General features: G+C 41.8%; 1 protein-coding gene across 1 annotated transcript in view; it reads left to right on the plus strand.

Moving 5' to 3' along the window:
* Window positions 1-23,470, plus strand: part of kcng2 (potassium voltage-gated channel, subfamily G, member 2) — a 44,236-nt gene extending 20,766 nt beyond the window's left edge. The window contains exon 3 of the mRNA XM_085396594.1: window positions 22,246-23,470. Within this exon, the coding sequence (XP_085252720.1) occupies window positions 22,246-23,073 (828 nt within the window). The 3' untranslated portion in view covers window positions 23,074-23,470. The remainder of the gene's footprint in view (window positions 1-22,245) is intronic.
* Window positions 23,471-24,176: the final 706 nt, after the last annotated feature.

A 24,176-nucleotide genomic window follows, 5' to 3' on the forward strand; every position in this document is an offset into this window, starting at 1 on the left:
AGCAAAGCTCTTTGTCAGTCAGCTCATCTTTTAGGAGGAGGCCTTGGAAATGAAGGAATTGGTATGATGGCCACTGAGCACACAAATAATATAATAAAGAATCCCAAAGATCATGACGTTTAGTCCTCTTTTAATTTAACCTAAGTATGCCAGCCCACAGGGACAGGTCAACAAATGGACCCCAAATTTGGTTTTACAAGAAATCCTGATTTTGGTTTTAAACTTCCTGCCAGTGTGGCGGTGCAAGAAATGACACTCTTTGATCATAACACAGTTTAGATGTGGGAAATGGCCACACAGTAAACTGGATACGGAAGATGAGGAAGGCTGAGGAGATTCACGCCAATCAGTCTAATGGGCACATTTGTTTGCAAAAAAATAGATATTCATACAGAAGTAAACTATGGAGGGGTCAAAAGATAAAACATGCCAGTGTTTACTAATAATACTTAAGACCACCACCTGTCGCAAGAGGGAGACATCATAGCAGCCACTACCAAATACCAAATGCAAAAAATAGACAAAGGAGGGGAGATTATGGTGTCTGGTTGTTTTCCACGAGTTGGGCTTGGCCCCTAAGTTCCAGTGAAAAGGAACTCTTAGTGCTTCAGAACACCAAGACATTTTGGAAATTTCACGCTCCCAATATTGTGGGAACATTTTGTGCACACCAGTACACAAAGCAAGGTCCATAAAGACATGGATGAGCGAGTTTGCTGTGGAGGAACTTGACTGGCCTACACAGTCCTGACCTCAGCCTGACAGAACATCTTTGGGATGAATTAGAGCGAAAACTGTGAGCCAGATTTTATCATCCAACCTCAGTGTCCGACCTGACAAAAGTACTTCTCAAACATTGGTCAGAAATTCCCATAAACACTCCTAAACCTCGTTTAAAGCCTTTCCAGAATGTTTGAAGGTGTTATAGCTGCAAAGGGTGGGCTGGGATTTTACTCAAGTCCATACGTGTGTGAGAAGGCAGACATGTAAATACATTTGACAATATAATTTATCTATACTGCATTTTCTTTTCACTCTTAATGCTTCATGGAAGACCCTTTATCAAACTCGGACGATGGTAACTGCTGTTGGTTTGTTGGTCTGTTCCAGCATGTTTTCTATAAATGCATGCATCAAAGTTGGCCTAAGAGGAGAACTTTGAAACAGAAAACAAGGTGAACGCTGACTGAAGACATCTGTCATTCTAAATCAAATTATTTAATTATCCAAGTCAGAAGAGGACTGATCAAGAAAACAGTATGTCATTGGACAGCTGAAAATTGTGTCATTGTGGCACTAATTAAACAACCGGGGCTTCCCTGGAATGTCTTGCAGATGGTGGTTCATTAGGGCCGGGAAGCTGATTTGAAGCAGCTATAGGAGGCAACCCCCAAACCCAGAATTTTACGGTATAATGAGACAGCTGTGTCATTCTTGACAAACCTACCATGTTAAACTGAGACAAACCACAGTGTGCCACTCCCCCCAACGTATTTTTAAGTATCAGAAGTTAGAGACAGAGAATAAAATAAAAGAGTCACTTTTGTTTACAGCTTCTGGTAAGAAATGTTAATTGGGCAATGTGCACATGCTCATAAATGAAAAATGAGATGAAGAAAAGTTTCTCTCTCAGTGGTGCATAAAAAAAATATAGGTGTGATCGAGCTGTTATGTTCCCAACAGTCGTGGTGTACACCATGCTGTCGGAGTAATTGGCAGAAGAGAGTCTCCTTTCCTCCGTCAGTGTTTGTAGAAGAGTTTGGTCTGGAGAACTGATCAGCCACAACATTAGAACTGCAGACAGGTGAAACGATTAACGCTGATCATGCATCATTAAATGCACTGCTCTGCTCAGGTGCTGGCATTTGTGTGGGTAGTATTATCACATGGGATGTGGTGACACCAAACCATCTTAATGAGCAGTTGAGCTGTTTAATGCTTCACCGGAACAAATGGACCAAAGTAAAACAGCATTTCAGGACTTTGTGTTGCTTTTCTCTGCTGACACTCTCTAGCATCTGGTTGTATTCTGCCCAGACTGTCGTGGACACTTCGTACCTTGCTGTCTGAGGAAGTGTTTCTTCTTCCTCTTTTTATTATTATTATTATTATTATTATTATTATTAATGGAAACTGGCACTAAGTGTTTAAAATGTGCATTATAGATGAAGAATATCCCTCCATGTTCTTCTAACTATCTAATTCGGGGTTGTGGTGGGCGGTGAAATCTAATTGCAGATTCAATGAAATGGGAAGCAGGTTACACCCTGGATAGGTTGCAGTACTAATACATAAAGACAGACAACCATTCACACTCACATTTAGGCTAATTTAGAATCACCAGTTAACCTAACCCTCTGCGTGTCTTTGGACTGCTGGGGGAAGCCAGTATTTTCGGAGAGAACTCCACACTGAAAGGTCCCAGGCTGGACCCAAACCCTGAAGCTTCTCGCAACAGTGCCACCCACCTCTCTAAAACTTTGGCTTTTTAGGAGCTTATAAAAACAAACTAACATCATGGTTAATAAAAAGTGGATGAAAAAAAAATCCTAATTTCCAGGTCTGATCAGTCCTCAGGGTGGGGAACTCCAGGCCTCACGGGCCGGTGTCCTGCAGGTTTTAGATCTCACCCTGGGTCTACACACCTTAATCAAATGACTAGTTCATTACCAGGCCTCTGGAGAACTGTTGAGACATGTTGAGGAGGTAATTTATCCATTTAAATCAGCTGTGTTGGATCAAGGACACATCTAAAACCTGCAGAACACCGGCCCTTGAGGCCTGGAGCAACCTCAGTCCACAGAAGAATAAGCCAACGTATCTGGTCTTGGCATTTTCAGCAGCATAGCACACCTTCTTATGTACAGGTCAGAGTTTCTGGTGACATGAGAGGAATCCCTTCAGTGCTAGTCTGTTGGGTTTAATGTTTTGGCTCAGAAGTGAATCAGTTCTATGTGTAGACCCCTTCGTAGCACTAATGTCAGCATTTACCCAGCTAAACACTTTTCTTAGAATCTTCCAGTTGAATCCGCCCACTAACCCTCCTTCTCTATTACACTGCATCCTAATGGCTTTAATAGCCTGCCATTTAGATCTCAACAAATGTTCTGTACAAATTACACTAATGAAATGAAATGGCTTCTTAAATAGACAGGCTACCCAATTCAAGATTGTAATAATATATTGCAAAATTATTAGATAGAATGTTTATGATGCTTATGATGTGGCCCCAGTGTTGGCAATATAATTGATACTCTGCTTTATAAAACTAAACTTGGAATAACTTGTTGGCTGGTATATGATGCCACAATGTATCGTTTGAACAGCGCTGCTCCTTGAATAGAATTTTACTGACGTAAATGAAATGTACACTCTTCATTTAAAAGTGATACTGTGGCCACACGGGTCAAAGGTATGCTCTAAACACAACACGGACAAACTGATTTTGATTCCACAAGGTTGTAATGTACATTCAGTAAAGAGAGTTATTATAGGATTGGATTTAAAGGTCAAAACTAGATACAAACTGTTAGTCAGCTGTTTTGCTTTTAAATGCTGCACTGTGTCACTGGACACTTGCTAACTTGGAATAAAGTGGGCTTGCTCCAGGGTTTGACAACACGCTAAGAGTGGAAGAAGTGTCAGGAAACAATTACATAAATCAACATGATCATTTATTTGATCAGCTCAGCTGGCAACTGGCAAATCTGACATAGGGATATTTAAGCTACTTTAGCCTTCCCACAGTTGCTGCACTTCTTCATATCGCTTTCCATCACACTGACACCTCACTCTTCATTTAGTGTTGTATCTGACTTCATTAGTCTCACATCTGTTGACACTGATGAAAGCTCTGTTATGCGTTGGATCTTCTTGGCGCTCTCTCTGCTTCTGACGTGTGTGGGGAGGTGTCCGAATGTTGTATTTACTGTACTTAAACTACCGTACTATTCAAGTCTCATACCACCCCTCATTTCTTTATCGTTTACTTCCAAGGAGTCAGACCTGTAATTTAAAGTGGTTTCAAGCAGTACTGTTGTATCTACATTAACAGAGAACCAGTTTAAAACTGTATCTTTAGGCATTTTGTTACTACCAGCCTGACACATTAGACATCATTTGTTTTCATTTCTGTAGATGAATCTTAGAAAAATCTCAAAGATGACAGTGTGACACACGAAGGTATTCCCAAATACAAACAAACAAACACAGGACCTGAGAGAGGAAAAACCTGCTCATACCAGGTACTTGTTAGATGGACAGAGAGGAGCAGCAGCTGGCACACATATTCAAATGCAGTTCTAGTTTGCCAGTAAATTAAATGACATTTCACTGTTAACCAAGGGAGCGTTGCAACCTAAGCCCAGGAAGCCACAATGCACTCAATCTCTTTAGCCGGAGGAAAGAGTTTGGCTGAAACCGGAAGTTTTTAAGGCGTCGTCTTAGATGGAAAGCACTTAGCCTGTCTGTCTAATCTAATGTGGCTCTTAGAGAAGCATTCAGTGGCTCTCGCCTTTTTCTCTCTCTCACACAAGCAAAAAGGAAAAAAAAAGAAGTTATATTGCATTTTAAATTTACTGACTCTCATCCGCACTTGCTGCATGAATGGGGGATTAAACATCTCAAGTGTTTTGTCGATTTCTTCCCTCAGAATCGCTTACTCTGTTTACATAAGCATCTTTGAAAACTGTCCTCTTGTCCCATTCATCACTACAGAGAGCCCCGGGTGTTGGTCTAACCTTTCAGTGACTCTGCCCAATGCCTCACTGGCCCATACACTCCACTGTGATGTAAATGCCAGCCACTTTAAAGTATAGCCCTGCCACAGTCATATATCCTCACAGGGCAACAGGGGAGCAAGAGCTCAGACTGTGATCGCAAGGAAGAAAGATGTGCGCAAAAGCTTTAGGAAAGCCAGTAATTTTGTCTTAGTGTGTGCTGATGATTGGTGGTGATGATCCGCTTCATCATTTTTCTCAGTGGTGATGATTTGCTGCTCACTCTGAGTTTTGGTGAATAATTCTAGTTGAATTGTGATTCTCTTTGACTTTACAACAGTGGGAATATTGTTCATGTTTTATGCAAGAACTTTAGCAGACCTTCTCTACAATCAGTTTCAAAGTGTAATGTTCAGAGACATGATGAGCACTATTGTGTTTATATGGAAATATATCCACCCTTCCAGTTTCGTCCATTATCCAGAGTTGGGTCCTACAGCTTGTCTGGGGGAATGCCAAAGCATTCCCAGACCAGCCAAGAAATATAACCTCTCCAGTGTGTCCTGGGCCTGCCCCAGGGCCTCCGCCCAGTGGGACATGCCTGGACCATCTCAACCAGAAGTCACCCAGAAGGCATCCTTGTCAGATACCTGAACCACCTCAACTGGCTCCTTTTGAAGTGGAATAGTACTTTGAGCCCCTTCCGAACGGCCAAACTCCTCACCCTATCTTGAAGGGAGAGGCCCGCAACCCTCATTTCAAAGCTCATTTCTGCCACTTATATCAACAATCTTGTTCTTTCAGTCACTACCCAAAGCTCGTGACCTTAGGTGATTGCGGGGACGTAGACTGACCGGTAAATCGAGAGCTTCGTTTTTATGTTCAGCTCTCTTTTCACCACGATGCACCAATACAGCGTCTGCATCACCGCAGCTGCAGCATCAATCCGTCTGTTGATCTTCTGCTCCCCTCACCCAAGAACAAGACCCTGAGATACTTAAACTCCTCCACTTGGGGCAGTAACTCGTGCCACTGACCACTACGCCACCTCCTGCAGGTGGTGGGCCTATAGGAGGGTAGACCTAGGTCCCCTCTTCAACTGTGCCCATGGACTGGGGCATGGTCTATTGGGCCGTGCCCTAGTTCAATACTTATATTTACTCGGGAATTTTTATTTATGATTAGTTCTTCCGAGTTGTGCTTCTGAGTTTATTCTTGGCTTTATGTATCAGGACATAAATAGAAATAATCTGGTCCTTTGCAGGTTTTAAAATTAGGAACGTACAACTTCAGATAAATAACAAAACATGACCTATTACTAGGGATGGGTACCGGTGTCCGGTGCCATGATGGCACCGGTTCTGACATAAACGGTAGTAATCAGACCGAAAAGCAGCGCACATTTCGGTGCTTTATTTCGGTGCTTTTTTTTTCCTGAGCTGTGATACACTTTTAGCCAATCGTTTTACGTTTCTGAGGATAGTAGGCGGGGCCAGGTACGTACGTTCTGTTAGCGCAGAGCTACAGATTAAAAATGCCCAAGGCGAAGCGGTTAAAAGTCTGGCTGTACTTCACAGCAAAATATGCAAACTCAGCAGCCTGCAACAAGTGCTTTAAGCTGATACTGTGATACTGTCAAAGGAGGTAACACCTCGAATCTCATGAAACACCTGGCGATGCATAGCGTTTTTTTTAAAAGCCGAGAAATGCGCCGTATTTGATGGCAGCAGCAGCCGTTCTTCTCTGCGTGAGTAGCTTAATGTTGTTCTTGTGTGATTTACGTTGAGTAGGCTAACCACGTTATTACATTAATGCATGTAAGGTGAACTAGCAAACATCATCATAGCTATATGCGGCTGTCTTCTTGTTTGATGGCAGATACTCCCTTCACCCTGGCCAAAAAGGCTAAAATGACCAAAGAAAAAGTGGAAAACAGTTAAACATGAGAGGTTTTTGGACAAAGTTTGTGTTTTTTCCATTGTTTAAGCACTGCTTCCAGCCAAGAGTGATACCATATATGCCCCATAGCTGCAGAAAAGGCTAACATTGTTATCTTTTTACAAAAAAACAGCTGAACATGAGAGGTTTTTGGACCAATTTTGTGTTCTCCATTCTTTAAGCACCGGTTTGAGCACCGTTTGAGCACCGGCACCGTTTCAAAAGTACCGATTTGGCACCGGTATCGGATAAAACCTAAACGATACCCATCCCTACCTATTACACTGTGCCATTATTTATTTAACAACAATTAAACCAAGATTCAGAAACAGTGTGTGAAAATATAAGTACACCCTTATTCTACCATATGAATTAAGAGGGAAAGGTGGTGCTAATCAGATTAACTTGATTAACTGATCGTCAGCAGGTTTTGGCCGTTTGCTGGTTTGGAGCATTTAGTTTTGCCAATGAGGAATGATAACAGCATTGGTTCTATTATCTTGGAAGGGTTATAAAGCTGTTTCCAAACAAGTTGAAGTCCATCATTCTGCAGTAAGAAGAGTTACTCATAAGAAGATGGTCAACAAGACAGTTGCCAGTCTTACCTGAAGTGCACATCCTAGCAAACCCCAAAGTCTGACTGTGCACAACTCAGAGAGGCTGCAAAAGTCCTGAGAGTGACATCTCAGATTCTGCAGGTTTCAGTGTTAAATTTTAATGTTAAAAGTACAATTATAAAAAGACTGAACAAGTATGGCTTGTTTGGAAGGGTTGTCCTGAGACAACCTCTTTTCTTTAAAAAGAACATGGAAACACAGGCTAGGTTTGGAAAGTTGCATCTGAACAAACCACAAGATTTCTAAAATAATGTCCTCGAAGATAAAAAAAATTAAGATATTTGGCATCATTTGTTGAAAACTAAACACATCATATAAGCTGTCAAACATGGTAGTGGAAGGGTGATTGGGCGTGTTCTTGCAGCCACAGGACATGGGCACAATGACTGAACTCCTCTGTATACATGAAGTTTCTAGAGCCAGATGTGAGGCCACGTGTCCAACAGCCAAAGCTTTGCTGAAACTGGGTCATGCAACTGAACAGTAATCTTAAACACACCAGCAAATACACCACAACAGAATGGTAGGAAAAGAAAAGAATCAAGGTATTGCGATGGCCAGTCAAACTCCAAATGACTGATTACTGTGGTTGGAGAGCTATCCACAAACAAATGCCTGAAAGCCTCAATGAACAGAAGAAATGTTGTAGAGTGGGCCAAAATTCTTCCACAATGACCTGAGCGGCTGAACGAGTCATACAGAAAGCAGTTACTTTAAGTTATTGCTTCTGAATCTGGCTCTACAAGCTGGTGAATCATGGGCTGTACTGAGTTTTTCATATACTGCTTCTGCATTTAGGCTCAAGTTTTGTTAACGTGCTATGTTGCTCTTCATCTGAGGTTGTATTTACCTCATTTTAATATCTGATAAATACTACTTTTTATTGCCTTCATATATAAAACCTTAGAATTAATTTTTATTTGTTTATTTATTTTATCATGATTGATTTCAGCGCCAATTGTTTGTCTTTCAGAAAGATTCATTTACAAATCAGGACACTCCTAAGTTCCAAACATCAAAACAACAGCTATGGAAATTAAAGCCATTATTTCCACAGGTAGCTTACCTGCCCCATATAGTTACCCAGCTGGAATGTAGTCATTTGGATTCAGAATTAATTGAAAACAAACAAAAACTAAAAGGAAAGGAGGATAAGCAATGCACTTGTTTTACCTTTTGGTTGCTAAATGTAACAGAAAAGCTCCAACTGTGCTGGCTGTAATTTCCTCTCCCTGTGGAGCTGCAAGCACACCCAGCTGAACAACTTCTCCGCACATAAAGAAGGAACATCACTGGCTTTAGCGAGAATCATTTGCATTAGCAAACATTTCCAGCCAGAGGAGTCTTATCTGCCAGCAACATTAATGGTCACCAGTGAATCCAAGTATGTTGAAAATATATTTTCCCAGTGTGACCACAAAAGAAGAACTCTACTGTGTGGAAAAGATGAGGAATATTGACTTATTCAGTGATAACTCTCAGGGGATATGAGGGTACAATTGTTCCAAAACCTAAAGAAAAATCTAATACAACATGGAAAGGATTTTCAGTGCCAGATGACGAGCTTTCAACTCGTCTAAATGTGCTGCTGAATGCAATGTCAGTCAGACAGAAATGTTTTTCTTTAAGGCAATCATTGTCAGCCCAATTGAAGTGCATTAGCCCTGCTCATAAATGTTAATGCAAATGAACCAGATCTGTGATGGGCTGAAAAAGTGCTGTTAGCGAAAAGTGAAAATCCTCCGTACCTGCTTCTAGATATAAAGAAACCCGTTTACCCGGTCACGTTGACTTATTTCACCGAGCTATCTTTGTTTTCACGATTTCCTGTTCATGAGTAATAGAGGTACATTTGACCATAGAAGTTAGATAGAGTGAGGGCATACACTTGTTAGGCAACAGCCATCAATACCGCTGCTACTTGAGGTAAGATTAGAGCAGATGAAACCATAATGGCCCCCATGGGGAATATGGCTTGTCACAGCAGAGAACAGGATATAAATAACAGTGTAAAGACACAGCCTTCTTTTTGTTACAAGTTAAAGTGGATGTAGAGGTGGAAAAATACATTCACGTGTCATAAAGTGCAAATACACACTAGCAGTGCGACTGCTGGTAACACTAGTGCGTAAATATTGATTAATGGCTTTTTCAAAGAGAAAAAGTACGTATGAGTAAATTTATGTGGCTCTCAGACCGCACAAGCCACAAATCAACATGATTAAAATACTTCTGCGCAGCAAACACAAAACTTTTCTCCTTCCATCCCCAAACAGCCGAGTGTAATAAATGTGAACCCATGAGGTACAAAACTGCTTGGGTCGGTGTGGCGCGTGCGTGAGTTACAGCAGTGTTTTCACATTATTGAAAAAGAAATGTATTTCAGATGATTCAATAAATTTGATCAAGCTCAGCAGCGATGGTGGGTTAGAGATTTTCTCCCAGGCAGAGTCAGTGAATATGATTATTATTGTTTAAGTTCCTGGCAAAGTCATCATGATTATACCATTACTGACTCTTGGTTTGAGCTGAATAATTTACCTCCTAATTAAGATTCAACTCAGTAATTATACACAAACACAGAAGAACCGGGGAAATTAGTTAAACCATAAGCTATAACTGCCTGGTTTATGAGGAGAAGGCATGTGATTGATAAGGTATTAGTGTTTGGTTATTATGATAAATTATGACACACGCAGAAGGTCACCATTGGAATATTGGTCTATTTATAACAATTTGTGTAAAATACTTCTCTCTGCTCTGCCTGGTTTCTTTGTATCAGTGAGCACTTTCTGTATCCACTTTCTCAAGCATCCTGGTTACTTACAGTAATCTCAAAACCAGCTTTCAGTTTCACAGATTGCTGTTTGAAGCTTTCAGGAGACAAATCCAGATGAGTATTAAAAAAACAAAACAACAAAAATACTTGAGTGACAGCGTTTTGTATTAAAGGTGACAACCATGAAGCCTGGAGTTACTGGTGAAATGAAACAGGTTAAATCAGCACTAATGGTTATTAAATACTTCATTAAGTGAGGGCGGGTGGGGGCAGGTTGTTGTTTTTCCACAGTTAAAAATAGTTGTATGAATGCATTCACTGCCATGGGCTGTTTAGTTTCCAGTTCACCTAATCTGTACCCAGCTCACAAACGTTTTTAAATTTAGTTTTAGTCGTAGTCAGAAGATCAGAAGATTATAGCAGACTAAACCTAAAGTTGATTAAGTTAACTAAAATGTAAGGTGGAAAAATTTGTTGTGGTTTTACTCGTGAGAGCTGCTCCGCATGTTTCACAAAGCATCATATCTTTATTGACATCAAATGCTAAATGTGTCCGTATGTCACAGGCACAAAGGAGATTACTTCTGACTTGATTACTCCCAAATTCGTCCCAACTCAGTTGTGATTGAATCAGGTCTCTCCAGAATATTTTTGTTTGTTGACAAAAGTGTCAGTCAGTGTCAGTGTCACTGTCTATCATAGTTTTTGACCTTTAGTTTTTATTTAGTTATCGTCTTTGTTATTGCCAGACAAAAAAAAAGCTGGTTGATGAAAACTGACAATAATGATTAATGCTTACATGGAAACTCCAGAAAGGAGACCACTGTTACACTTCCATCAGTGAATGTAAATGCTAGTTTTTTAGCTATACTAGGTTCCAAAGTATTCAATTCAATTCAATTCAGTTGTATTTATACAGCACCAAATCACAACAACAGTTGCCTCAAGGCACTTTATACAGGGAGTGCAGAATTATTAGGCAAATGAGTATTTTGTCCACATCATCCTCTTCATGCATGTTGTCTTACTCCAAGCTGTATAGGCTCGAAAGCCTACTACCAATTAAGCATATTAGGTGATGTGCATCTCTGTAATGAGAAGGGGTGTGGTCTAATGACATCAACACCCTATATCAGGTGTGCATAATTATTAGGCAACGTCCTTTCCTTTGGCAAAATGGGTCAAAAGAAGGACTTGACAGGCTCAGAAAAGTCAAAAATAGTGAGATATCTTGCAGAGGGATGCAGCAGTCTCAAAATTGCAAAGCTTCTGAAGCGTGATCATCGAACAATCAAGCGTTTCATTCAAAATAGTCAACAGGGTCGCAAGAAGCGTGTGGAAAAACCAAGGCGCAAAATAACTGCCCATGAACTGAGAAAAGTCAAGCGTGCAGCTGCCAAGATGCCACTTGCCACCAGTTTGGCCATATTTCAGAGCTGCAACATCACTGGAGTGCCCAAAAGCACAAGGTGTGCAATACTCAGAGACATGGCCAAGGTAAGAAAGGCTGAAAGACGACCACCACTGAACAAGACACACAAGCTGAAACGTCAAGACTGGGCCAAGAAATATCTCAAGACTGGTTTTTCTAAGGTTTTATGGACTGATGAAATGAGAGTGAGTCTTGATGGGCCAGATGGATGGGCCCGTGGCTGGATTGGTAAAGGGCAGAGAACTCCAGTCCGACTCAGACGCCAGCAAGGTGGAGGTGGAGTACTGGTTTGGGCTGGTATCATCAAAGAGGAGCTTGTGGGGCCTTTTCGGGTTGAGGATGGAGTCAAGCTCAACTCCCAGTCCTACTGCCAGTTTATGGAAGACACCTTCTTCAAGCAGTGGTACAGGAAGAAGTCTGCATCCTTCAAGAAAAACATGATTTTCATGCAGGACAATGCTCCATCACACGCGTCCAAGTACTCCACAGCGTGGCTGGCAAGAAAGGGTATAAAAGAAGAAAAACTAATGACATGGCCTCCTTGTTCACCTGATCTGAACCCCATTGAGAACCTGTGGTCCATCATCAAATGTGAGATTTACAAGGAGGGAAAACAGTACACCTCTCTGAACAGTGTCTGGGAGGCTGTGGTTGCTGCTGCACGCAATGTTGATGGTGAACAGATCAAAACACTGACAGAATCCATGGATGGCAGGCTTTTGAGTGTCCTTGCAAAGAAAGGTGGCTATATTGGTCGCTGATTTGTTTTTGTTTTGTTTTTGAATGTCAGAAATGTATATTTGTGAATGTGGAGATATTACACTCAACAAAAATATAAACGCAACACCTTTGTTACTGCTCCCATTCCCCATGGGATGGACGTAGAGACCTAAAATTCATTCCAGATACACAATATAACCATCCCTCCCAAACAGTGGTCACAAATCAGTCCAAATGTGTGGTAGTGGGCACATCTGCTATATTGAGATAATCCATCCCACCTCACAGGTGTGCCACATCAGGATGCTGATCTGACATCATGAGTAGTGTACAGGTGTACCTCAGACTGCCCACAACAAAAGGCCACCCTGGAATGTGCAGTTTTGTCTCACAGCAAAATGCCACAGATGCCACAAGCAATGAGGGAGCGTGCAATTGGCATGCTGACAGCAGGAATGTCAACCAGATCTGTCGCCCGTGCATTGAATGTTCATTTCTCAACCAGAGAATATGGCAGCACATCCAACCGGCCTCACAACCGCAGACCTCGTGTAACCACACCAGCCCAGGACCTCCACATCCAGCAGGTTCACCTCCAAGATCGTCTGAGACCAGCCACCCAGACAGCTGCTGGAACAATTGGTTTGCACAACCAAACAATTTCTGCACAAACTGTCAGAAACCGTCTCAGGGACGCTCAACTGCATGCCCGTCGTCCTCATCGGGGTCTTGACCTGACTCCAGCTCGTCGCCGTAACAGACTTGTGTGGGCAAATGCTCACATTCGATGGCGTCTGGCACGTTGGAGAGGTGTGCGCTTCACGGATGAATCATGGTTCACATTGTTCAGGGCAGATGGCAGCTGAGAATGTCCCAGTTCTTGCATGGCCAGCATACTCACCGGACATGTCACCCATTGAGCATGTTCGGGATGTGCTTGACCGGCGTATACGACAGCGTGTACCAGTTCCCACGAATATCCAACAACCTCGCACAGCCATTGAAGTGGAGTGGACCAACATTCCACAGGCCACAATTGACAATCTGATAGACTCCATGCGACGATGTGTTGCACTGCATGAGGCAAATGGTGGTCACACCAGATACTGACCGGTTCTGGGTCCCCAGACCCCCAATAGCGCAAAAAAACTGCACATTCCAGGGTGGCCTTTTGTTGTGGGCAGTCTGAGGTACACCTGTGCACTACTCATGATGTCAGATCAGCATCCTGATGTGGCACACCTGTGAGGTGGGATGGATTATCTCAATATAGCAGATGTGCCCACTACCACACATTTGGACTGATTTGTGACCACTGTTTGGGAGGGATGGTTATATTGTGTATCTGGAATGAATTTTAGGTCTCTACGTCCATCCCATGGGGAATGGGAGCAGTAACAAAGGTGTTGCGTTTATATTTTTGTTGAGTGTATATTGGTTTCACTAGTAAAAATAAATAATTGAAATGGGTATATATTTGTTTTTTGTTAAGTTGCCTAATAATTATGCACAGTAATAGTCACCTGCACACACAGATATCCCCCTAAAATAGCTAAAACTAAAAACTACTTCCAAAAACATTCAGCTTTGATATTAATGAGTTTTTTTGGGTTCATTGAGAACATGGTTGTTGTTCAATAATAAAATTATTCCTCAAAAATACAACTTGCCTAATAATTCTGCACTCCCTGTATTGTAAGGTAGACCCAACAATAATACATACAGAGGAAAAACCCAACAATCATATGACCCCCTATGAGCAAGGACTTTGGCGACAGTGGGAAGGAAAAAAGTGTGATTCAATGCAGAGAGGTCTATTAATACATAATGAGTGAGAAAGGTGACTGAAGAAGAAATACTCGGTGCATCATGGGAATCCCCCGGCAGCCTACGTCTATTGCAGCATAACTAAGAGAGGATTCAGGGTCACCTGGTCCAGCCCTAACTATATGCTTTAGCAAAAAGGAAAGTCTTAAGCCTAATCTTAAAAGTAGAGATAGTGTCTGTGTCCTGAATCCAAACTGGAAGCCTGAAAACTGAAGGCTCTAAAACATAGGTGTCAAACTCTGGCCAATGACCTATTAACTGTTGGACCAGTTCTTAAATGAAGTTTCAGCATTTGCCTTACACATAACCACTTGACTAAGGTTGATGAACTTTGGTTCAGTAGTTTTTGTGTTACTGACATGATCACATGTCAGTTTTACCTTGATGGAGGCATAACCTAAAAACTCTAAATGAAAATGAATTATATTATTCTTGGACCTTGAGGATAACCTCATTCTCCTCAGTTCCAACGATTCTTTCAGTTTGGTGCAAATGTGTCACTTTAAATTAAAAACATATAGTAAAAGACTAACAGCTGTATGGTCGACAGAGGCTGTGGATTGTGAATGAAATTCAGTAGTTTGAAGACAAGAGAGGCGCTAACTGTTTTCAGTTACCTCAGCTAAATCAAGCAATGGCAGCAACTACCAGTGGGAATCAAATATACCACTGAGGTGCACTGGAGCAGTGGCACCAAGCACCACCAAACTGTGAGGTGTAACTTGTAGAAGTAGACAGAGTAGTAAAACTGGGGCATATTGTTTTGAAATTGCAGGTTTTCTTTAAATGACTCTGGTGGTTGATTGTCTCTTTGCAAATCATCACTCATTAAATTAGAAAAATAATAATCAAGAAATCATAGCTTCTGTGGTGTCAGATTTGTAAGGGAGTAGGGTTAATTGAGCCTTTCACTTGAACTTTTATTTGCAGCTTTTTTGCATTTTCTTGAACCTAAAGAAAGGAAACCTTTTGGAGGCATGTTGTTTTACGCAGTGGTTTTATATAATCTGGCCCAATTAAGCTCCAGTTGAGTCTGACACCCTTACACTAGAGGGCAACTGACACAAAGTCCATTATAGCAATCAGCCATCAGCAAAGGGATTGCTTTGTAGCTGATGGAGTATAAATAGGATGGAAACCTCCTAAAATAAAGCTGGTGATTGCCTTTTAATTTTTTCACAGCTTGCAAACAGCTGTGGTGACCAACCGGTCCCCCAGACACTGAGCATTCAAGACCATTAACCTCTGGGTGACCACTTTCGACTGTGATTACACAGGTTGTCTGGTGGTGGACAGCCAGACAGTTTACTCACTCTCTGCTGACTGGATCACTCTCAGGCAGTTTTTGCATTAGCGAACTCGAATCAACTGGTTGGCAACTGGCTGTATTCTGATTTTATTCCTGTATAAAAGCAAGGCTCTGAATGTAAGTAGTCAATGTGAACTTCGTCATCTTTATCAGACAGAAACAGATTTGTGATTTCCATTGATTTATGACAGTTAATTACTGTATCATCACAGACAGATTGCATGTAGTTGTAAAATGGACTCATTCAGTTGCAAGCTGATAGCAGACTGACTCCATCTTATTTCCATTTTATCATCATCTTGATACACCAAAGTCACTCTGAACGTGGTAACTGACAGTGCCACTCACTGCAGCCTTGTCCCTGTCTTTAAAACAGTTTATTCATTTTTTCACATGGTTGCAATAACTTTGGCACCGCAGTCTCCAATCATTATTTTTCCTAGTGCAACTGTAGCATTAAATATATCTAACCAATGCAATGAGTTTTCATAAATTTAGTGTTTTATTTATTTTTTGTTAGCCCAGGTCAGACCCTAACCCTGTGATGGGATAGACAAGACTAAAATAAGCTCTGACTTCCTTGAATTTCCACTCCCTGTTTCGTATCTACAGTGTGTTAGACAGCCCCAGACTCTTTCCACTAATATTTGCAGGGAAACAGCTGTGCACTATTTCCTGACCAAACTGTTTGTTCTCATCCTTGAAGCTCTTTTTTTTTTCAATAGAAACAAACCTTGCAGTTCAAAGACACTTCTGACAGAGCACAGCCATACAAGAGAGATTTATCTCTCTTGTATGGCTGTGTGAGATGGTCTTATTGCTGCTCCTTGTCGATGATGCGGTGGGTGATGGGGGGACGACGACGCAGTAGAGCACTTCTGAACAATTCAATCTACTCACTGGCCACAGAGTGCAGCAAAAGACCAACAAGAATGAGGCAAAGACGATGCAGCACAAGGCAACTGTCAGCATGCTCAGTGTTTTCCACACGACAGCTCCTCTGTGTTAGTGTTTGTGATTTGTGTAACAGTTATTGTGTACATCTCTGTGAGAGTTGCCATTGCTTTCAGACGCCGTAGTGGACACTTTGCACCAACAGTGGGCACATAATAGAAGAAGAAAGGAGAAAAATAAAGCTGCATGTCAAACCTTTCATAGTGGCTGAATGTTGCCATTGTACAAGTGTCCCTCCATTCTTTTTTGTAATTTTTAAAACCTGGTTCTTTGATTGTCATGCTAGTTTGCCCCCATAGGCATTCCTCTCAGTGATGGTTGGATTTTCACTCCTTATTGCTTTTTGGCCATTCAGAAAAGCTGTGGCTGCACAACATTTCAGTAAATCTAGACTGAGTTAGGAGTTTTTGTGCAAAGAGGAAACATAAGGCAGATGCAACTTTGTCTTAATATGCTTTTACAGGTAAGTCATTGAAACTGTTGGTGACAGTCTCTCTCCTCTTGTATCTTAGCTTGTTTCTGAGTTTTCCAGGAGAGCGCTGTCACTGCAACCATGGTAGCAGGAAGCATGGAAGTGCATTTACACCATGGGACTGATAATGTTTTCACATATTTACAGGGCATATTTAAGATTTGGTCAGGTGTTTCAATAACATATAATGAGTTTAATTCAGCTGGTGATCAACAACAAAAGTTTCCAAGCCAGAACCACTGACTGGTAATAAAGCCATAACCATCTTACCAGACAAATAATTACAATGCTGTTTTCCAGTCATGCTGGCATTTTGTAATGTAAAAACTGCTCCTTGAAAAAGCTGACCTAATCTCAAATGTTGTGTGTTGAGGTGGAACTTGCTGTCTTGCAGACAAAGATGTGGGAATCTGCCAACAACCAAATCATCAATGCAAGGTTTTTGGTGTAGCACATTCTTTGCAAATGAGCTTAGAAAGAAAAGCATCTGGACTTCTTTAAGTAGCTTGAAGACGTTTCACCTCTTGTTCAAGACGTTTCTTCAGTTCTAAGGTCAAATGGTGGAGATTTAAGATTTAATAGATTTAAGCCCTATCAGAGTATCCCACAAGAGGGACATGGACCCCCTACCTCTTCTTAATCACACGAGCCAAGGTGTGAAATGGTAAATGGTAAATGGCCTGTATTTATATAGCGCTTTACTAGTCCCTAAGGACCCCAAAGCGCTTTACATATCCACTCATCCACCCATTCACGCACACATTCACACACTGGTGATGGCAAGCTACATTGTAGCCACAGCCACCCTGGGGCGCACTGACAGAGGCGAGGCTGCCGGACACTGGCGCCACCGGGCCCTCTGACCACCACCAGTAGGCAACGGGTGAAGTGTCTTGCCCAAGGACACAACGACCAAGACTGTCCAAGCCGGGGCTCGAACCAGCAACCTTCCGATTACAAGGTGAACTCCCAACTCTTGAGCCACGATCGCCCCTACACCCGTGAAAACGGGTGTAGGTCACAATCAGCCAAGGTTTCGGTGGTGAACCCACCATTCTTTGCAAATGATTGTCACCAAGTGAAAGGGCATCGACCGTCTGCAACCACTGGCACCAGGTGGTTATACCATGTCCAATGTGGCCGACAGATCACAAGTAGTGTGTGCAAGACGTGTCCTGAGGAACCTCAATAGCTGCTGCTCCTTCATGTTGGAAGGAGCTGATTGAGGTTACTCAGGCATCAGATCCCCATGGTTCTTGAAATCTTCCAAGTGGTGAGAGATTTTTCAATTAGGGCCCAAACATGCTGGAGAAATGATCATACCTGGCCAGGTAGTGCCAGGTGTTGCTGAGACAATGCCACAACCTGACTCCAGGTGTTGGAACGATTTGTTTTGATTTGTTGATTTGACATGAAGATGATTTAAAAAGACAGAATCCATCTATGAAAGGCATTCTCTTAAATTCCCCAACTTGTCTGAAATTCCTTTGTGAACAGGTAAATTGCTGTGCGGAAGAAAAGACCGGAGTTTATCTGGGTGGGAATTACACACACAGACACTCGCTGCACATGGTAAAGCCCAGTGAAGTGAACAAATGAGAATAGTAAATTGATCCATTAAAATCTTGGGTGTGCCAAAGACAGGAGCAGCTCAGTACTTGAAGTGTGCCTGTTTGTTATACGGAGCCCACTCCAACTTACTGTGCATATCAAAGGTTAGCCGTCGCTTCCTGCATTGTTTGGTTTACATGCTTGTCTTCAGCTGTGACGGGGTCAGAGTCCCCTGACTGCTGAGATGAATAATTGCATGCTTTTAATTTGATCCTCAGCGGTACATCTATGTACATCAGAGGCTTTTCAGAGTGGAGAAGGAGCAGAAGGGAGTGGAGAATGCACTCAGCCAGAAAGCCTCTGACAGAGAACAATACATATACACTGGTCAGATTCAAACGAAGGGATGGCATCATCAATTGCAAATGTGTCACAAACAGACAGATTCCCCCGTGGACACGGAAGAGCAGAAAAACAAAGGAAGTGCGAAGCATGCTGGTTGCCATGTGAAAATGAGCGTGTTCCTTAAGGATTTGGATAGTAGCACACTTATTTGTTTTGGCTTCAGACTCATTACTTTGGATGTGAAATGACAGCATGTGGTTAGAGGGTGGATTTTAGCTCAAATTTGAATGGCCGTGCTGAAATAACACATGAAGCTTCAAAATTGCCATGTGATGGTTTGCCACGGGAGCATGAGGACTAAAAGATGGATTCCCGACAGAGGGAGAGTTTTAGGCACACACACTTACAGATTTCTATTTTTATTTAATATTTAAAAAAGCTAACTTTACTGACACGACTCACATAGCTGTGGGTAGTACACCAAAGGGGATCAAATGATTGCTTTTTCCAAATATGTAGCACATAAACTGTAAATGGGTATGCACTTATTTTTTCAGAGAATACAGTTATATTTAGCACAGTATTATAGTTTCTGCAAGCTGTCCAAATCTTCCTTAAAAGAGAGAACAAAGCGGTCGAAATTGGCTGATAATTCTCCCAAAAATGAAGCTGATGGTATTCTTTTAATCTAACAGTTATTGTGTTATTTCATATTTCTCAATTGGAGTGTGAAGCCTAACCTTTTTATCTACTGTCAACCGTTTTATGGAGATTATCTTGTGATGGGAGTCATATCCACTTTTGAAATGTATGGGATGCTGTCTCTGATTTCTTATAAGTTTGCTTCCAGACCAAAAAGTTACATGACACAATTTTATAATTTTCTTAATACCACCTTGGGACTTGCACCCAAAGCATATGTTAGTCTCTGCACTACATCCCACCCAAGAGGTAACGACACGAAGTGGGAATCTTGGCCTGTCAGTCCAAACTGGAAAAACTGATAGAGCTCAGAAAGGCTTAGTTGTTCCTGTCCACATGCTTCTATGTCCTCGAACTCCAGCTTGCCCTTGATGGTATTTTTGCTCTTGTGCCGCCTGGAAATTTATATTTTTGCTTTGATGATAAACAGCTCTTGATTGAATTGTCATGAGCTTTGATGAAAGAGGATAGATTGTAATGATTAGTGACCTCCTGACACCAAGAGGTTTAAAGTTTCAATCAAGATTCACATTTGTGGTGTTAGGAAAAATATTACAAATTGTAAGATTGTCATCCTCAGAACTAATTAAAAAAAATGATTTCAGTATCACAGAAAAGTTAAACAAAAAGCGATTATCTGAGCCAGAGAGAAAGTCTGTGTGATGTTTGTGCCTCCTATTTGTACTATGACAAACTTATAATTGTGACACTAACAATTGTTCAATTGTTGTTAGTTTTAGATGCATCTCACACACACACACACACACACACACACACACACACACACACACACACACAATAATGATGAATAATTCATTCATTTTGTTCACTGCTTTCATTTGCGCTTGGCTAACACTGCACTGCAGTCATTGGATTAACTGAATCATCGAAAACCATGAAAACAATCCGGAGCAGTGTTGTCAGTGTTGTTCTCCAGTATAAAAGCAGTAAATATGCACCTAACCTGCACACTGAAAAAGAGTAAAGGTGTACTGTAAGTATTAGAGTGTAGTTCCTGCATATGAAACACGCTGTCATCACATCAGTATATGACAACTAGGAAATAAGAACAGATTGTTATTTCAGAAACCCACTGCCTCAGCCATGACTAGCAAACATGGCTGTATACTAAAAATGTTTCAAGGATTAGTCAGTTTCAAGCATCCCATCATTTCATCACCCCGACCTGTCGCAGCAGATGGCCCCGCCCCTCCCTGAGCCTGGTTCTGCTGGAGGTGTCTTCCTGTTAAAGGAGAGTTTTTCTTTCGCACTCTCTCCAAAGTGCTTGCTCAAGGGGGGATCATATGATTGTTGGGTTTTTCTCTGATGTATTATTGTGGGGTCTACCTTACAATATAAAGCAGCTTGAGGTGACTGTTGTTGTGATTTGGTGCTGTATAAATACAATTGAATTTAATTCATTCTTAGTTTTAAGATTCAGTTAAACTGATGACAAATGGACTGGTTCTTAGCACTTTTCTACTCTTTCTGAGCACTCAGGGTGGTTTATGGCACCCCCCAACTCCATTCCTTGTAACTGTGTACTTCATGCCTAAAGAGGAAGGTGATGGTTAGCTGTAAAGCCACTTATTACTGCCTTCAGTGTGGAGTTCTGGCTGTTAGCCTGCAGATTTCTTGCTAGCTGAGTGATGTACAGTAAAAACTCCATGTCTAGTGAAATATGTATGTGGGTAAGTTTGATGTCAAGCTACAATTTTGCATTCAGTTGCATTCAGACTGGACTCTTCCATGACATGTTTCCTGTTCAGCAAGACTGAATAAACTGCTTAGTTTTCATGTTACATTCTTTTAGAAATCCTAATATTCAGCATGATTGCTGTTTACTCTCATTTAATATGTGACCTCACTTTTACTTTAGTGGGTTATTGCTTCTGCTGCTGTTTTTACTGGGTGAAAAATTGCAACTCCAGCTTTGCCTATCAGTCATTTACATGGTCCTTAATGGGCTTAGCGAGTTTGATGTCTCAAGGGCAAAAAACCCTGCTATTTGCAAAGCAGAGTTTATACTCTTAAAAATGCATGAGGCTGACTGAGCAAATGCGAAGGCAAATGCAAAGGCTTACATATTCACCCTTGTGCACATTCCGACACAAATTCAACACCCCAGTGCTTGTAGATGGTGGCTCTAATGGGCTGCTGAAGTTGCCATATGTTTGCTGTATTTTGTCACTGTTTTGTATCTCCTCATATTTGAATGTAAAACCACAGAAACTGCAAAGCAAAGAATATTTCTCGGCCATTAATCACACTGAGTCATGTCAGAAAAATGTAAAGTATACTCACACACTTTATGTTTTCAGTTTGCTCCAGGGGTAACTTTGACTTAATCAAATAAAGTCATCTCTTATAATTATATTTTTAAATATTCATGAACTCTATTTCATCAGGCTTGGAAAAATAGATGATTTTACAGTAGATTATTATGAAAAGAGGTGTTTCATCTTAAAAATCCAGCATAGCCTCATTTGTCGGGAACTCTTCACGTTAACACTATCTTCACATTGTACACCTCTTAAAGCCTTTTGTTTAGTGCGGTTTGATGCGTGACTCAGTGAGGTTGCCTAAATCAGATAATCAAAGCGTGTACTTATAAGCTTCATGAATCTTTCAGCACCTTCTCTGCTGTGTTTTGTTCTGTGAGAGGACAGACACATTTTTGTTGTCAGAGCTTAAGTGGCAACCTCGGCTGTCAATAACAAACCCTGTAGATGAAATAACAAGCCTTAAAATACCTTCTTAATGACTGGCTCCATGCTGTGTCCTAACCTCACTTTCATCTAAAACACTTTTGGATTTGTTTCTCTCGCTGAAGGTTGTAACACTTGTCTTTGTGTTGTTGTTGTTTCCCCCTCCTCTGCAGGGTGAGTGCTCCCAGAGATGCTATAACATCTTTGTTCTGGAGACAGTGTGCGTCGCCTGGTTCTCCCTGGAGTTCCTGCTGCGCTTCATTCAGACTCAGAGCAAGTGTATGTTCCTGCGTACGCCTCTAAACGTCATCGATGTGGTAGCCATTCTTCCCTACTACATCACCCTCATCGTGGACTCTCTGTCGGTGGGTGGGAAACCTGCAGGCTCAGGGAACAACTACCTGGAGAAGGTGGGGTTAGTTCTCCGAGTTCTCCGAGCACTACGGATCTTTTACGTCATGAGGTTGGCCCGCCACTCCTTAGGCTTGCAGACCCTCGGCCTAACAGTGAGGAGGTGCACGCGTGAGTTTGGCCTGTTGCTGTTGTTCCTGTGCGTGGCCATGGCTCTTTTCTCACCACTCGTTTTCCTAGCTGAGAGCGAAATGGGCGCAAAGCAGGAATTCACCAGCATCCCTGGTAGCTACTGGTGGGCGGTCATCTCCATGACTACAGTTGGTTACGGGGACATGGTGCCCAGAAGCATCCCTGGCCAGGTGGTGGCGCTTAGCAGCATCCTGAGCGGTATCCTCCTCATGGCCTTTCCTGTCACGTCCATCTTTCACACCTTCTCCCGCTCCTATATTGAGCTGAAGGAGGAGCAGAGCCGGGCGCTCAGGCAGAAGCCAGACTCGCAGGACAGCACCAAGTCGCAGAACAGCGAGGACTCCCAGGAGACGGACAGCTACCATGGCATTACAGAGGCCACGGCTTCAGCCATACAGCGGAGAAAGTCCATGGCTGCTCAGAGGGCAGCTGAGATCAGAGCGTCCATGAAGACTTAGCCTCTCTGTCAGCCTGTCTTTTTTCAAGCGGGAGCCACAGAGGCTGATACCCAGCACTGGGACTTCAAAAATGACAAGCTGCGGCACTGTGAACAGGGATGAGGTTTTCTCTGTTGAGCTCGGGGTTTCCGCTTTGAACGTGTGAAGCGCTTGTGCACCAGAGTGTGTCTGAATTTCACAGGTTTTACAGGAGAGCCGCAGACGAGGTCTTTTTTGTTTTTTACAAATCTGATTTTAAAATATAGGAAACAACACAATATTCACACTTAAATATCTTTAAAAAAACAAAAACAAACCTAATGGACCGTACTCTCACTGACTGTGACTCAGTTTAGTCTCTGAAAAGAAAATCTGCTACTAAAACACACGTGTTCTTGTTTAGACCTCAGAATAATAGTTTATGTTCCTCATGTAGCTGCATTGAGTGGATTGTGTGAAATAAAGGTGTTTTCTGAGATTTTAAACATGCAGTTTATTATTAAGATCTCAATTCAGTATTTAATTATGTGTTGTATGATCTCAGTGCATTCATTTCCAGTGGAACACAGCTATTTACTCTCAACATAATGATATAACACTCATTCATCCGTCAGAGGGCTTTTCAGTCTGCTGGGATGTTTTGTTGTTTTAATTGGCAACTGACAGGAAGATTGTTCCCACATTGGCATCTCCATTAAAAGGCTTTGCCTGATGCACAGGGAGATGCTTCAGTAGCATAGTCTGATAGTTCATGCGTATATGCTTATGACTGATACCAGCCTCATGTGTTGCCAAAAAGCAAACTAGAATAAACATTAGCTTAGCTTAGCATAAAGACTGGAAATGGGGTGAATACAGGCACGATCTGATGCGATGTGTTGGTGCTGTTCCTGGATCATCAAAACTATTGTTCAACATTGCAAGTGATCATTTGCATAGTCGTGATGTAACCATTTTGTTTTGTGTAAACACCACACACCAAACCTTAACCCTCACCTCATAACCATAAAGACAACCCTAATTATAACCTGATCACCTAACCCTGACACTTAACTGCCCCCTTTTCAGGATGTTTTCTTGAGTGAACATCAGCAGATTTTTCCATGTCGTAAAACTATGACATC

This window comes from Rhamphochromis longiceps, linkage group LG22 (assembly GCF_057381845.1).
Source record: "Rhamphochromis longiceps isolate RC_006_pf linkage group LG22, R_longiceps_female_GT1.1, whole genome shotgun sequence".
NCBI lineage: Eukaryota > Metazoa > Chordata > Actinopteri > Cichliformes > Cichlidae > Rhamphochromis > Rhamphochromis longiceps.